At 43.2% G+C, this 15,915-nt stretch overlaps 1 protein-coding gene across 4 annotated transcripts in view; it reads left to right on the forward strand.

Annotated features, from left to right (window-relative positions):
* Nucleotides 1-3,726: 3,726 nt before the first annotated feature.
* Nucleotides 3,727-15,915, forward strand: part of pigq (phosphatidylinositol glycan anchor biosynthesis, class Q) — a 50,484-nt gene continuing 38,295 nt past the window's right edge. Inside the window, exons 1-2 of one of the 4 annotated variants that reach the window (XM_048552574.2) lie at nucleotides 3,727-3,828; nucleotides 11,664-12,383. In XM_048552574.2, the coding sequence (XP_048408531.1) occupies nucleotides 11,695-12,383 (689 nt within the window). In that variant the 5' untranslated portion in view covers nucleotides 3,727-3,828; nucleotides 11,664-11,694. Of the gene's footprint in view, nucleotides 3,829-6,647; nucleotides 7,085-8,013; nucleotides 8,554-8,612; nucleotides 9,488-11,663; nucleotides 12,384-15,915 lie in introns of those variants that run through there. The other 3 variants (XM_048552573.2, XM_048552572.2, XM_048552575.2) reach the window with 3 other exon arrangements.

A 15,915-nucleotide genomic window follows, 5' to 3' on the forward strand; every position in this document is an offset into this window, starting at 1 on the left:
GGAAGCCTGAGACGGATCTGAAGGATAATAGCCAGTAACTGTGGAATGCAAATGAGCAGGAGGCATAGAAAGATTCCAAGGCCTAGGGATTACAATGTCTGGTACAACCACAAAATCATGGGAACCTTGGGCTGTCCATAGGAATGCCCATCATTAGTTAAGTGTCCCAAGGATTTGGGTGTGTGAATTAAGGAGGAAGGACAGTGTCCAGGCTGTATTTGATTAATGTAACACAAAATGTATAAAAATGTTATATTTAACTGTAAAGATCAGAGTGTGGCATTGATGTCTCTTCCAATCTGAGCCAAAGGTCAAGGAGAAAATTGCTTTCTCACCTTAAGGCCAGAATTGGGGAAGATCCTTTTGGCCCTCTCCCTGCATTCACCAACTTTTGCTTGAATAATAGTCTTTCACTCGTCTGAATCCTGCCTGCCTTTGTGTTTGTCCCCTTTCAGGGGAAACACTCCTACACTTACCATTAAAGAATAAAGGGCAGAAAAGTAATCAGTCAGAAGATAAGCAAAGTGTAGTGATCGGAACAAGGACCTGGTGGATTTCACTGACTATGAGATCCTTGATTGGGATTGTTAACCTGGGCCAATCAGGGAGCCCTGGCTCACTGATATAAACAGGACAGTCAGAGTGTCTCTTCATTCTAGGGCTGCCTTTGAGCTACCTGGTCAGAACCTACGTACTGTGCACATGTAAATAGAGGGTGACTTGCTAATAGGATACCAGCCTCTTTGCAGTTTTCTCAAAAACCCACCCACTGGGCTCCTTGTTCATGTAAAACTCATGGGAAATGGACTCTTTCAGAAATGACAAAGCCAAGAATTGGATGTAAAACCAGGAAGTAAATGCTTTACTTTTAATTCAGTGTGACAGAGAATGACATAAATTACACACATTACAAACTGAAATGTTATCAACAAAGACAACGGGAACTGCAGATGCTGGAGAATCCGAGATAACAGAGTGTGGAGCTGGATGAACACAGCAGGCCAAGCAGTGTCTTAGGAGCACAAAAGCTGACGTTTCTTGACTTTTTAAAGAATATACGGAATATTTATGACAGTGGAGAAATTTGACATTTTACAAATACAAATGTGATTTTTTGGGCCAGAGAGTTGTCAGAAGTTATTAAGACATTATTAGCTGGACCTTGTTCAACCAGGTATAACTTTTTAAAGGGTTTTTACAACAAACGACAAAAGTGAAAGTTCTAGTCAGTTTGGTGATTTCAATGCATTGCAGGCTCTGGCAGATTCTTGTACAAACTTCTGGAATAACTGATAGCATCTTCCAGATGCTTGCATTTAACTGCATAAATGTGGAGTTCAGAAGATGCTGTCAGTTCCAGAGGAATATGATGAACGTTAACAGTTTCCATCAGCACAGCCTGAGACTTTTTTTTAATCCATGTCCATTCCCCCATGGCCTTTTTCTCAAACCTAATTTCCTTCTTTTATTTATGTGGAATATTTTAATATCTCATTATATGTTGCTTGATAATTTAATTCTTTGTCTTCCTAACCTCGTTGTTGTCTCCAATCAGAACATTTCCAATATTGCCTATTCTGCTAAAACTACTTCATTTTGACCAGCTACGCCCTTTCCCCTCACAGCACTCCCCTCCACACCCGCCCTCCGCCATTAAAATCAGTATTGTCTCTCTCTCCCTCTCTCTCGCACTGGCTGTTCCTCAATGGTAGCCAATATTTCCATTCCACAGTTTTGGAGGCATTAAGTAAGGAAAGACATCAGAGGCAAACCAGAGAAGATTCACTTCTCGGTTGGTTCTGAGTATGCAGGAATTTTCTTATGAGGAGGGTGATCTCACTGAGGTTTACAGAATCATGAGGAGCATAGATAAGGTGAATGACGAGGGTCTTTTCTCTAGGGTCTGGGAATTCAAAACGAGGGGGCATAATTTTGATATGAGAGGATTTATAAAGGAAATGAGGGGCAACTTAATTTTACACAGAGAGAGGAAAAAACTGCCAGAGAAAGTGGTGGATGGAGGTAAAGTTCCAACAATTAAAAGACATCTGGATAAGATTGTGAACATTAAAGGTTGGAAGTATGTAGATCAAGCACAGGCAGGTGACGCTATTTTAGTTTGGGAACATGTTTGGCGTGAACGTGTTGGACCAAAGGGTCTGTTTCCATGCTGCACAATTCCATGAGTCTATGAGATTAAGTGGGTTGGACCTGTATTCACTGGAGTTTAGAGAACAAGAGGTGGATTGGTAAAGATTGTTTCCCCCTGTGGGACAGTCTAAGACCGGGGGCATGATCTCAGAGAAAAGGGTCACCCATTTAAGGCAGGGATGAGGAGGAATTTATTTCTCCCAGAGAGAGGTGAATCTGTGGAATTCTTTACCGCAGAGCGCTATCAAGGCTGGGTTATGTATATAGAATCATAGAATCCCTACAGTGTGGAAACAGGCCATTTGGCCCAATACCAACCTTCCAAAGAGCATCCTCCCACCCAAGTCCATCCCCCTACCCAATTCCTACATTTCCTAAAGCTAACCCACTCAGCCTGCGCTTCCCTGGACACTATGGGGCAATTTAGCATGGCCAATACACCTAACTTACATATCTTTGGGCTGTGTGAGGAAACCACATCACCCAGAGGAAACCCACACAGACACAGGGAGAATATGCAAACTCCACACAGACGGTCGGCCGAGGGTAGAATCAAACCTGGGTCCCTGGCACTGTGAGACGGTAGTGTCAACCACTGATCCACAGTGCTACCCAATGTATTCAAGGCTGATCGAGGCAGATCTTTAATCAGTGAGGGAATCACCGATCATGGGGAAAAGGCAGGAAATGGAGTTGAGGATTATCAGCTTAGCTATGTTCTCATGAATGGCAGAGCAAATATGCTGGGCTCAATGGCCTACTTTGCTCCTTATATGTTATGAACTTATGGTCTTATGCATCCATCCATCAAAGTGCAGAGTATTCCATCACACCCCTGACTTGTGCCTTATCGATGGTGAACAGGCTCTGGGGTGTCAGGAGGTGAGTTACTTGCTGTAGAATTCCTAGACTTTGTCTTACTGTTATAGCCACAGTATTTATTTAGTTGGAGCAATTCAGTTCCTGGTCAATGATAACCCATGCAATATTGTTAGTGGTGATTTGGTGATTATAATGGCATTGAATGTCAAGGTATGACGATTAGATTCTCTCTCGTTAGAGATGGTCATTGGCTAGCACATGTTTGGGAGCAAACACTCTTTTCCAGCCTCCAGCCTTGAATAATTTCCATTCCTGAACCAGAAGGGTTATTCAGCATTCTGAATATGCGAAATGCTCCTCTTCTACAACTCACAATTATTCATTATTTCCTCAAAAGTTTCATCAAAACATTTGCACAGAATTAATGCTAAGCTTTTTTGACTTGCACAGACTCTCACTAAAACAGCAATAAATGTCGATATATGTGGGTGGTACATGAAGGTAGTATTATCATTTTGACCTTTTGATTGTTCACACCCACATCCAATTCAGCACCAACTTAAAAGTTAAAAAATCTGCAAGCGGTTTTCATCAAAGCCAGAGCAGGATAGAAAGCAGCATCTGAAAGTATAAGATACAGTATAATTTCAGTTACTAGGTGTAGTTTTAGAAAGCTCCAAAATATAGCAATAAAACTTTGAGAATTCTATCACCACACACTGTACCCTTCTACTGTTTGCTGGCTCAGGAGCAGCCTCACACCCATTCTATCTGCAGCCACCAATAAGTGTACAATCTTCACAGTACTAACGTGACAGATACAGAAACGCTTCTGGCAAGACGTTGCTGCGTTCGGTAAGTCTTCCTTCATTCACTAAAGCTCGTTGTACACTGGAGTTTTTCATTTTGCTCTGAAACCTTTGTGAAATATAGCAGTGTTTCAGTGGTATGAGCACTTTCCAAAGTGAAAGGGAATCTCTGAAGATTGGGCAAAAAATTTAATCATAGAATCCCTACAGTGTGGAAACAGGCCCTTTGGCCCAATAAGTCCACACTGACACTCAGAGCACCCACCCAAACAAATTCACCTATAACCCACCTAATCTATGCATCTCTGAACACTATGGGCAATCCACTAGCCTGCACATCCTTGGACTGTGGGAGGGAGCCGGAGCACCCAGAGGACACCCACACAGTCAGCTGCCTGAGTCTGGAATTGAACCCAGGTCCCTGGTGCTGTGAGGCAGCAGTGCTGATCACTGTGCCACCGCGCTGCTCAACATCCATTTCTAAGGAAATATGTTAATATAACTGACCTATAGTTATATTTTCTGTTTGAGCTATCATGGAAACTTTTTTTGAATGATGGAACAGATTGTCAGAGACTAGTTCTGTTATCCAGTTCTTATATAGTTGTCTCTGTTTATAATTAGATAGTTCTAGAACTAAACAGTTGTTCCATGACGCAGGATCTGTGCTACATTTGTAGTCTTCTCATGCTCACTTCTGAAGAATTTTTTCAAATGGGCAAGTAAATGATGGCATACGGTGGGACAATTGGTAAATGAAGATTAAAACTCGTTTTAACAATCTACTGCCTTTGCATAGAGGAGCAAGCTGTATTGAAACACTCAGTGTTGATGTAAGGAAACAAGAAAGGACATAATTTTTCAATATATTTTCAGCTGAATAGCCTTTTGGACACAACACCAATCCCCTGCCTTCTTTCAACAATGAATCTGGCTCTCCGGCTGTCATGACAGCCCCCAACTCCTCATATATTCACAATCTGTACTAATACTTGAATAAAGGGGCAGAATGCATGGTAACTAAATTTGTTGATAACACAAAGGTAGGTCGGCAAATAAGTTGCCAAGACGATGTAGAGAGTACGTGAAGAGGCACAGGCAAATTGAGTGGTTGGCAAAAATTTGGTAGATGGGATATAATAAGGGAAAATGAGGTCTTTTTCACTTTGGCAGGAACAATACAAAAGCTAAGTTTTGTTTAAACGGTGAGATATTGCAGAGGTCTGAGGTGCAGAGGGATTTGGGTGTGTACGTGAATCACAAAATTTAATATGCAGATACAACAAGTAATTAGGGAGACAAATGGAATGTTGTTGTTTATTGCAAGGGGAATAGAAGTAGGGAAGTTTTAGTGCAGCTGTCAGGGCCTGAGGGAAACAATATCCAAAACGGTTTGCGCAGTTTTCATCTCATTTGTGAGAAGATATTGTGTTAGTAGCATTTCAGAGAAAATTCACTCCAGTCATTCCTGAAATGGTGGCGTGGAGAGGGTGGTGGTTATCCTATCAAAGAAGGCTGGATAGGCTGGGTGTGTGATGGTGCAATCATGGAGTGTAGAAAATGAGGTGATCTTATTGAAACATCCTGCAAGATCATGATGGGGTGGATACGAGGAGGGTGTTTCCTCTTGTAGAGGAGTTTAGAACTAGGAAGCATAGCTTAATGCAGAGATGAGGAGGAAGGTCTTCTCTGAACGATGGTGTTAGTCTGTGAAATTATCTTCCACAAAACTGAAGGAAGCTGGGTCATTGAATTTATTCAAAGCTGAGGCAGACAGATTTTTGATGGACATGAGAGTCAAAGGCTATGGGGTGCAGACAAGAAAGCGGAACTGAGATTACAACCAGATCAGCCATAATCTTATTGAATTGTGGAGCAGGCATTAAAAAAACTGAATGATCTAGTCTGCTCTTAAGATCTCCTATGGTCCCTCTACTAGCTGCCCACCACACCTAACTGTATAGCTTTGACAGCAACATTCTTTGAGACAAGCAGAGCAGTGAAAAGAACACTTTCAGTATTCCAGTTCTTCAACTCCTGATGGCTGAGCAGTGCATTGGGCAGACAATGAAAACATTCAGACTGTGACAAGATGAGATTCCCTAGCCATCACTGCCTGGAGAACTCAAGGGAAAAAATAGCGTGCAGGAAGACAACGTAGGGGATGGGTAAAAGTTGAAAATAATGATCCTGCAATACATGGGATGATGGCACATCACATGTGCCATCACATCCTTGCTGAGTTAAGGTGGGCACAAGATTTGCACAGAGCTTTGTGTCTGAATTGGTATGGTATACAACATTTACACAGAAGGTGGCTTGCATGCATAATGAACTTCCTGAGGAAGTGGTGGATGCGTATACAACTACAACATTTAAAAGACGCCTGGAAAACAGCACAAATAGGAAAGATTCATGGAATCATAGAGTTCTACAGCTTGGAAACAGGCCCTTCGGCTAATGGGTCCATGCTGACCAAAACATACATTCACACTAACCCCGTTTCCCTACGCTTGGCCCATATCCTTATGAACCTTTCCTATCCATGTATTCATCCAAATGCCTTTTAAATGTTGTTACTGTAACTTTCTCAACCACTTCTGCTGGCAGCTCATTCCATATGCATTCCACTCTCTGTATAAAAAAGCTTACCGTCAAGATCCCATGTATTCTTTTCCCTTTTACCTTAAACTGATGCCCTCTAGTCCTCGATTCCCCAACCCTGGGAATAAGACTGAATGCATTCACCCTGTACAATCCTATAAGATTCCTCCTTAGTCTCCTATGCTCTGAAGAGAAAATTACTAGCTTGTCCAACCTCTTCCTATTACTCGGTCCCTTGGGTCCTGGCAACATCCCATGTAGGGATACCAGCAAAGGGCAGGCAAGTGGGACTAAGTTTAGTTCGGGATCATGGTTGGCATGGACAGGTTGGACTGAAGGGTCTGTTTCCGAGCTGTATGACACTATGTCGTGCTTCTTTCTCAAGATCACAAGAAATGGGGGCATGGGTGGGCCATATGGACCATCCGGCCTGCCCTCTGCCATTCAATAAGATCAAGACTGGTCCTGATCTCCACTTTCAGAAATGGTGTCCTACACAGACTCGAATAAGACCCCACTCGCTGAGGAAGTAAATTTCAGGAGCCAGGAACGCTCAGGGAGAAGGGATTCTTCCTGAAGCTCTGAGGACACTCCTTGGTGTTGAAGCATGACCCCTCATTCGCCACCCCCACCCTCTTCAATAGGAGTAACTCTCAGTGAATGAGAGACTATTACTCCTGACCAGGCACACACTGAAGGTAAGGATCCAGCCGCCTTGTTTAAAAACCCAACATTCCTTCAGGATTTTGTGAACATGGAGTGTCCCTCCTGAAGCTCAGCTTGAGGGGGAACTGCTCCAACCCGGCCCCCGGGGACGGGGAATTCCGCCTCCACCCGGCACCAGTTCCAGGTTGGCCCAGCTTCCGGGCGGGGGGCGTTTTCTTGGTGCACCCGCGGTGCCGGGAACCGAAGCCGGGGCCTGGAGCTGGTGTTCGGGAGGAGAAGGCGGCTGTGTGCGCCTCGCCGTTAGTTCAGTGTCAGAGAGCCGCCCGGGCCACGGACACCCCCCCCCCACACCTCACTCCCCCCCCCCTCCCCCCACACCTCACTCCCCCCCCACCCCCCCCCCACACCTCACTCCCCCCCCCCACACCTCACTCCCCCCCCCCCCCACACCTCACTCCCCCCCCCCCACACCTCACTCCCCCCCCCCACACCTCACTCCCCCCCCCCACACCTCACTCCCCCCCCCCACACCTCACTCCCCCCCCCCCACACCTCACTCCCCCCCCCACACCTCACTCCCCCCCCCACACCTCACTCCCCCCCCCCACACCACTCCAACTTCCCACCCCACCTCCCTCCCTCCACTTCCCACCCCACCTCTTCCCCCCCCGCCACACCCACCTCTCTGCCTCCCACACCACCCCACTCCTCTCTCCCTGACACCCACCCCACTTCTCTCTCTCCCCCACCGACACCCACCCCACTTCCCTCTCTCTCTCCCCCCCTGACACCCACCCCACTTCTCTCTCTCTCCCCCCCCGACACTTCTCTCTTCCCCCCCCCCGACACTTCTCTCTCCCCCCACCCCCCCGACACTTCTCTCTCCCCCCCCCCCCCCCGACACTTCTCTCTACCCCCCCCGGCACTTCTCTCTCCCCCCCCCCCCCACCATCTTCCCCACATCTCTCCCCATTTCCCTGCTCCTGCACCCCCCCCCCGCCACAGTTTCACCGCTCCCTCACCCTGCCTTTCCCCACTCTCTCCTCCCTTCCTTGTTTAGCAACCCAACCCAGCGTTAACCAACTCACCCCCCCCCCCATGCCCCCACTCACCAACGCACCCACTCCACACGTACACATTCTGTGCCAGCTGTCTGGTTGTATTTGAGGTTGGATTTGAAACTGGTAGAAAGAGAGGGGAATGTGTCCCTACAGCAGTAAAGCACCAGTGTCCTTCTAAGCGCTTGCTAGTGTGAACTGCAGTTTTTGCGAGGAGCTCTATGTTTGTGGAATAGATTATTGCAGACAGAATGTTTAGCCTGCCATTCCTGTGTTGCCACTCTGCATCAACAACTTGCTAATCTCATTCCCTTGTCACCCTGCAAATAATTAATGTTTAAACATCTAATTAATCCCCTTTTTGAAACTGTATAGCAAAAATGAGCAGAGGCATAACAAAACAACAAACGCAATTCTAAAGACGGAGCATAGGAACGTTTGAGGTATGTGCACACAAGTCACTGAAGTTTGAGATAATGGTTAACAAAGCATATGGGCTCCTGAGCCGTATGTGAAAAAAGGCATAGGAAGCTGCTTGGCCTGCTGTGTTCATCCAGCTCTACACCTTGTTATCTCGGATTCTCCAGTATCTGCAGTCCCTATTATCTCTGATAGGAAGGGAAGTCATGGTGAATTTTTATCAACTGGTTTGGCCTCAGCTCGTGTTTTGACTCTCGTATTGTGTACCACACAATAGGAAAGTCTCTGGAACAGACATACAAGAATGGTTCCATGGATTTTCATTTTTACTTGGTTGTGGGTATTGTTGTCTAGACCACTGTTTATTGTTCATCCCTGATTGCTCTTGGGAAGGTGTTGGCGAGCTACCTTCTTAAACTACGGTAGCGCTTGGGGTACAAGAACATCCACAGTTCTGTTAGAGAGGAAGTTCCAGGATTTTGACGTAGCATCAGTGAAGGAATGACAATATAGTTCCAAATCAGGATGGTGTGTGTTTTGGAGGAGAACTTGCAAGTTCTCGTGTACCCATGTATCTGCATGTATCTTTCTAGGCCATAGAATACACTGGTTTGGAATGTGCTTTTAGAAATGTTTTCGTGAACAACTGCATTGCATCTTGCAAATGGTACAAAACTGTCCCCCTGCATCTGTGTTGAAGGAGGTGAATAATGGAATGCTAATCTAGCAAGCTGATTTATTTTGGATGGTGTTGAGCTTCTTGAGTTTTGTTGGAATTTCCATTTCAATCTTAAATGTTGTTTTGATGCTGAAGGTATAACGTTTGCCACTGTGATGAGCAGTTATGTTTTCTTTGTAAGTGCTTCTGTGCATTTTATTGCATATTTTAACTAGAGGTGAGGTAGCTGAACTTTCCAACAGAAGATGCAGAGAAAAATCAACTTTAATACATGAGAGGTCTGTCCATAAGTTCGATAACAGCTGTTCTTAAATCTATTGGTGTGCATTTTCAAACTTTTGTATCTTCTGCCTGATGGAAGGGGGTAGGAGGGATCTTTGATTATGTTCACTGTTTTCCTGACACGGTGTGGGGGGGGTGGGGTGGGAGGACATGTACATGGAGTCAGTGGAAGGCAGGCTGGTTTCCATGATGGACTGGACTTTGTTCACAGCTCTTTGTAATTTCTTGTAGTCTCGGGCAGAGCTGTTGCCTTACCAAGTATAGAAATGGCTTTTTTTCTGTGCTTGGCAAATCACGGGTGAGGAATCATTAATTTAAAATCAATACACTGTGGAGCTGGAAAAACAGCAGTGTGGGCAGGAAAGTCAACATTTCAGGTTTACACCCTTCACCAGGACTGGGAGGGGGATGGGAGCTCAGATATAAATAGAAGGGGTGGATAGGACTGAGAGAACTTAGGTGAGATGGTGATAGATGGATGCAGTCCGCGGATAGTGAAGATTGGGGTCTGTGGGAAAGGTGAGGTAGATAGGTGGGCAAAGAAGGGGGACAGATTGTGTCAGATCAAGGAAGCAGGGACAAGAGTAAGGGTTGCACTTGTGATGAAGCTGGGGTGGGGAGATTTTGAAAATGGTGAATTCTAAAGTGAGGTCTCTCATTATTTTAAATTATTTAGTAAGTGTTAGGAGAGGTTAAATGAAGCATCTTTATTTAATGCTGTTTCTCAAGGATTAGCTAAGATTCACCTCACATTTATTCAGGAAAAAGACATGTTTTGAAGCTGAGGACAATGTAGCACTAAGGGAGAGAACTGTGCAATGTAGTTTGTTTTGGATTTCTCCAGCAAAGAATAGGTGAAGATATAGTGGGAGAATTGTATCAGTGATAATGGGAACTGCAGATGCTGGAGAATCCAAGATAATGAAATGTGAGGCTGGATGAACACAGCAGGCTCAGGAGCCCAAAAGCTGATGTTTCGGGCCTAGACCCTCTGATGAAGGGTCTAGGCCCGAAACGTCAGCTTTTGTGCTCCTGAGATGCTGCTGGGCCTGCTGTGTTCATCCAGCCTCACATTTCATTATCTTCTAGTGGGAGAATTGGCCTCTTTCTCCACTGAAACTTGTATTGTTAATTGTAGTCATTTGAAATGGTCGTTCTGGAAATGGAAATGTATAGCTGGATTGCAGTGATTCCTACGAGCACCTCTTAATTGAGTAGGTTGGTTCAGTTGTGACAACATAGTCGGAATGGATGGAAAAGCCAAGGATTGGACAACTGTGAATGTTAGAGAATGATTCTAGCCAAGACTGAGTTGAAGTTTAGTCAGTGGTCAAAAATAATTAATGGAGCAGGGAAGTTGGTGGAACTAAGCAGCTTAATGGATAATAGCCTTTGAAATAACAAAGTCAATAAACTTCTTGTGTTTGGCATTGTGGGAGAGAGAGCACATGAGTGAGATGTTTAATCGTTCAGAAAAGAATTGTGTTCACCCCACCTCTAGATTAACCTTTGGAGCAAAATCGGCACATTGTTTAACATAGTGTTGAGGGCACAGGCTTTTCAGACAACTCTATTTTTCATTTATGTACACAAATCTGACCTTTAGTCTGGGCCCACAGAAATGTGGTTGACTCATAATTGCCTCTGAAATGGCCTAGCAAGCCATTTGGCTCCAGGGCATTTAGGAACATCAAGAACAAGAGTCAAACACGTTGTTGAGGTCAGACTAGGTTAGGTTAGAAAATTTCCTTCCCTAATAGCTATTAGTGAACCAGATGGATTTTTACAACAATGGATAATAGTCTTCATAATGGTGACCATAAAAGTGTCTTACAATGCTAGATTTATTAAAATTAATTATTAAATTTAAGTTCTGCCAGGAGGTATATTAAGATTTAAACCTGTCACCAGAATATAATTGTTAGCCTGTAACTTACAAGTTCTGTTACATTACCACTACAACTCTGATCAGTCTCTGGATTGATGCTATATTGACAAATGAAACTGATGGCGAAATGGGCAATTTCGTTTGTATTAACTGTTATGTAAAACAAAATTGCTATCTATTGAACTAAAAATGATTGTCATATTCTTGAATCTTTCATGAAAAGTCAGTGTTTCAGATACAGCAGCTTTAGCGACTGTCTCAGACTATCTTTTTTGTTATTACAGATGCAGAACCAGGAATCTGTGAAGATATAACATGGTTATCAAGCTATTCTTTCCAAGTTGCTGCCTTGAAGCAGAAAGTGGCCTCCTAATAGGCCGTTGGATTCCAGAGCAGAATGCTGCAGTTGTCCTGGCAATTATTCACTATCCTTTCATCCCTGGCCAGGTGAAACAGTGCCTTCAGCAGATCAGAGCTGTAACAAACGTAGATGTTTCTGTGCTCGGAACTTGGAACAGCCATAAGTCTCGGGCAAAAGAAGACCTTGGCCAGTTTCTGGAAGACCTGAGTTCAATCTTTCCCCATGATCTGTGGTTCCAGTTGACACAGGGGAAAGAGAGAAAATCAGTTTTTGACTATGAAGTGCTTCAAAAAGGCAACAAGAACAACAAGAAAAATGTCATCTTAATCCACTATGATCAACGCAAGGTGATGCTGTCAAAATTGCATCCTCTGGACACCGAAATTCCAGAAGATGATAATCATGCTGGAGTGATGTCAGAAGTTCTTACCTCAGACTTTGCCACAATATTTGATACTGTTGCTAAATGCGAGTTGTTTTTTGTCATTGATAAGTATGACGAAACAGTGATTAAGTTTACTCATTGGCAGTCAGAAGGAAGAGAAGCTAGTGTTGTTGTGGAACTTTTGAAACAAGCATCAGTTCCTGCGTGTGTGGTACTTTCCTTCCTGCTGTCTTTTATATCCAGCATCTGCAAAAGCAGGTAATTGATATTGGAGAAGATACCAAAATGTGTAGATCAATTTTTAAGAGATTTTGTCAAGTAGACCTTTTAGGAGCTAACTGTTGTTTAGTTAAGCTGTTTCGCTTAGAAATTTATTTTTAAGTGAATATCTTGCAGGACAGCTGCTAACAAGGTTTGACTTCATGAAACTCCTGGAGGTGAAGGATACGCAAGCACAATCCACTTTCCATATCCCATTCAACTTGAGTTTAGGAATACGCGATAAATGTAAATTCCAACTTCAGTATGTGAAACTGAAGTAATTAGTGGATGTTGTATACAGGCAGAAAATAGGAATAGGTTATTCAGCCTTTCGAGCCTGCTCTGCCATTCAGTATGGTTATGATTGATTTTTCTACTCAGTACCTTGCTCCCGCTTTGTCCACAAACTCTTTGATCACTTTAGTCCTAAGAACTATATCTAACTCCTGGAAACATTCATTGATTTGGCCTCCACAGCTGTCCATGGCAGAAAATGTCAGAGGTTCACCACTACCTGGAGTGGTGAAATTTCTCTTTATCTTCGTCCTAAATAGCCTACCTTGGATTGTGACCCCAGTTATAGGGAACATCCTTTCTGCTTTTACCATGTCGTTTCCTGTTGGAATTCTCTAGTAATCTCCTTCATTCTACTAAACTCTAATGAATATAGTTCTCATATATCCAATCTCTCTTCATGTGTCAGTCCTGCTGTCCCAGGAATCGATCTGGTAAACCTTTGTTCCACTCCCTCCCTAGCCAAACATCCTTCCTCAGTAAAGAAGACCAAAACTGCCCTCTGCTACATGTGTGATTTTGCCAGGTTATGTATTATTGTGACAAGATATCCTCTCCTGTACTCTAATCCTGTTGCTATGAAGGCCAATGTATAATTTGCTGCCCTCACCACTGTTGCACCATGATGGCCATAAAGATTTCACACAACATGAATCCTTGTAGAACATCTGTCAATCTTTTTTAATCTAAAATAACCTTGAATGCAAATAAGATTCCCCTTTATAAAGGCAATTTTCTTTTAAGCTTTTTTAGAAAATGCTGCATAAGAAGTTGGAGAGGGGGTGAAATACAAAGTTCAGTGTTAGAATCATAAACCTTACAGTACAGAGGGAGGTCATTTGACCCATCATGTCTGTACCAGCTCCTGTGAGAGCTACCCAGTTAGTCCTACTCTCCAGCCCTCTCACCATTGACCTAAAATAGCAGAATGTAGGAGGTTTTGTGTTCCGTTTAACCTGTCCCTAATCAATGGCTGTTGTTGACAAGATTACAACGGTGTTTCTGAAACAAGTGAAAAGTTAAAAACACAGGACTTGGGGTTCTCCGTAGATTCACACTATACTGACTTTAAAAAGAGCTGTAAGTGCAACAGAAGGTCATAGTGGAAGTTAATTAGACAGTTTGGGCCTGTGTTCATAGGAGTTTTCAAGAATACGAGGTGATCTTGTGGAAGCATGATCTTGAGGAGGCTTAGTAGGGTGGATGCTGAAAAGCTGTTTCTCCTTGTGGAGAAATCCTGAACCTGGAGGCTCAGTTTTAGAATAAAGCTCCCCACTTAAATCAGAGACTAGGAGGAATTTCTTCACTCATGGGTCTTGTTAGTGGTTGGAATTTACTTCCTCAGACGAGTGGAGGCTTGGCCGTTAAATGTATTTAAAGCTGAGTTCAACAGATTTTTGATCAATAAGGGAGTCTGTGGTCATGAAGGACAGGCATGAAATAGGGCCACAATTAGATCAGCTTTGATTTTATTAAATAGCAGGGCAAGCTGAAGGAGTCAAATGGCCTACCTTCCAATTTTTAGTGGCCTTTTGAAGTCACTGCTGGTGAGACCCAGTGATTTCATGTTCAACTTTGGGGAATCTGCTGCTGCTTCTCTTGTCTGAGATTAATTTTTCAGTGTGCAATGTCTTAAATATTATTGTGTAGTCGAACACCTCTGTTATTTGTGAGGGACCTGTACAATATCTCCTAGGCAGCCAAACTGCTTAGTGAGAACATTGCGCTTGGTAGAAGTACATTTTATAAAATTTCACATTGGTCTCTTCTGACAAAATGGATCACACTAAGTCTTCACAAAAATGTGAATATTTAAATCATACTTTCTGAAGAAATGCAAAATCTAAACTTGGAACTTCTTAGCATTATATAAGAAATCAGAACAGCAGTAGGCTTATTCAGCTTGCTTAATTGTTTAGTGAGAATATAGAATCCCTACAGTACAGATGAAGGCCATTCATTCCATTGAGACTGCACCAACAGCCTGAAGAGCATCCATTCCCCCACAACCCTGCATTTACTGTAGCTAACTCACCCAGCCTACACAACACTGGTCAATTGAGCATGGCTAATTCACCGAGACTGAACACTGGGAGGAAATCAGAGCACCCAGGAAAAACCCACACAAACACAGGAAGAATGTACAGACAGCCACCCAAGGCTAGAATCAAACCCAGGTCCCTGGTGCTCTAAGGCGGCAATAACAACTGTACCGTCCATGGTTGATTATCTATTTCCTGCACTAACTCTGTCTTCTTATGTTTTTAATGTGTTGAAATCTATCAATCTCAACCTTAAACATACTTCACCATATCTTGAGTAAAAGCTGAATAAGTTAAACAAAATAGATAAATATTTATGGCGCCTAGAAAAATGACTGCTAAAAGAAACCTCTTTTCAAAAATTGAGGGCCATAAGCCAGTATAACAACTGAGCAGATGAGATTTGAGCTTGGAGCTGTGATGAAATTTTGATGCATTATAGGTCATATAATCTGGCAAATAAGCTTTACTGAAAGTTCAATGTATAATGAAACTGTGGTCCCACTTTCTAATTGCATCAGGCCCCCTCTGTCTCAACATGCTGCAATTGAAGATCATGCACTGTTGAAGCCATTGAGGTAGTTGTACTGCATGACCATGCAGTGTTGTATTCTTCTGACTCCTGTAATTGAAGCTGTCAGCAGGAGAGCAAATAGAAATCAGTATGGTGCTTGTGTAGGTTAGAGACTGGTGTGGATAGGAACAGCAGGAGGACCTTCAACCCCATGAGCCTGTTCCATCATTCAGTGAGATCTTGGCCAATCTGCAACCCAGCTCCAAACATTAGCATTTGTTCCATATCCCTGACTAAATTTAACTGAGAGTTTTATCAGTCTCACTCGTAAATTGAACAATTAGTTTGCATCACTTGTCATTTTCAGAATTCCAAATATCTATGACTGTTTATATGTAAGTTGCAAATGACCTCTTATTAGCTGATTTACACTGCCCAACTTTACAGAAGCAGCACCTCACTCTTATCCCATCCAGATGTTCATAAATTTGCTGTATTTGAATGTGAATTGCCAACTAAACTTGCCATAGAAAGCTAGGTCTGGTAATTGAGTATCCTTTTAACAATGTGACCATTGAATATAGCTGCAGAAAAATATTATTGAAGTTTTTCATCTTGCATTCATCAGAGCAATACAAAAGGATATCAATTTAAAAGGGAAAACTAACATTTATACTGA

This window comes from Stegostoma tigrinum, chromosome 23 (assembly GCF_030684315.1).
Source record: "Stegostoma tigrinum isolate sSteTig4 chromosome 23, sSteTig4.hap1, whole genome shotgun sequence".
In the NCBI taxonomy this organism is placed as follows: Eukaryota; Metazoa; Chordata; class Chondrichthyes; order Orectolobiformes; family Stegostomatidae; genus Stegostoma; species Stegostoma tigrinum.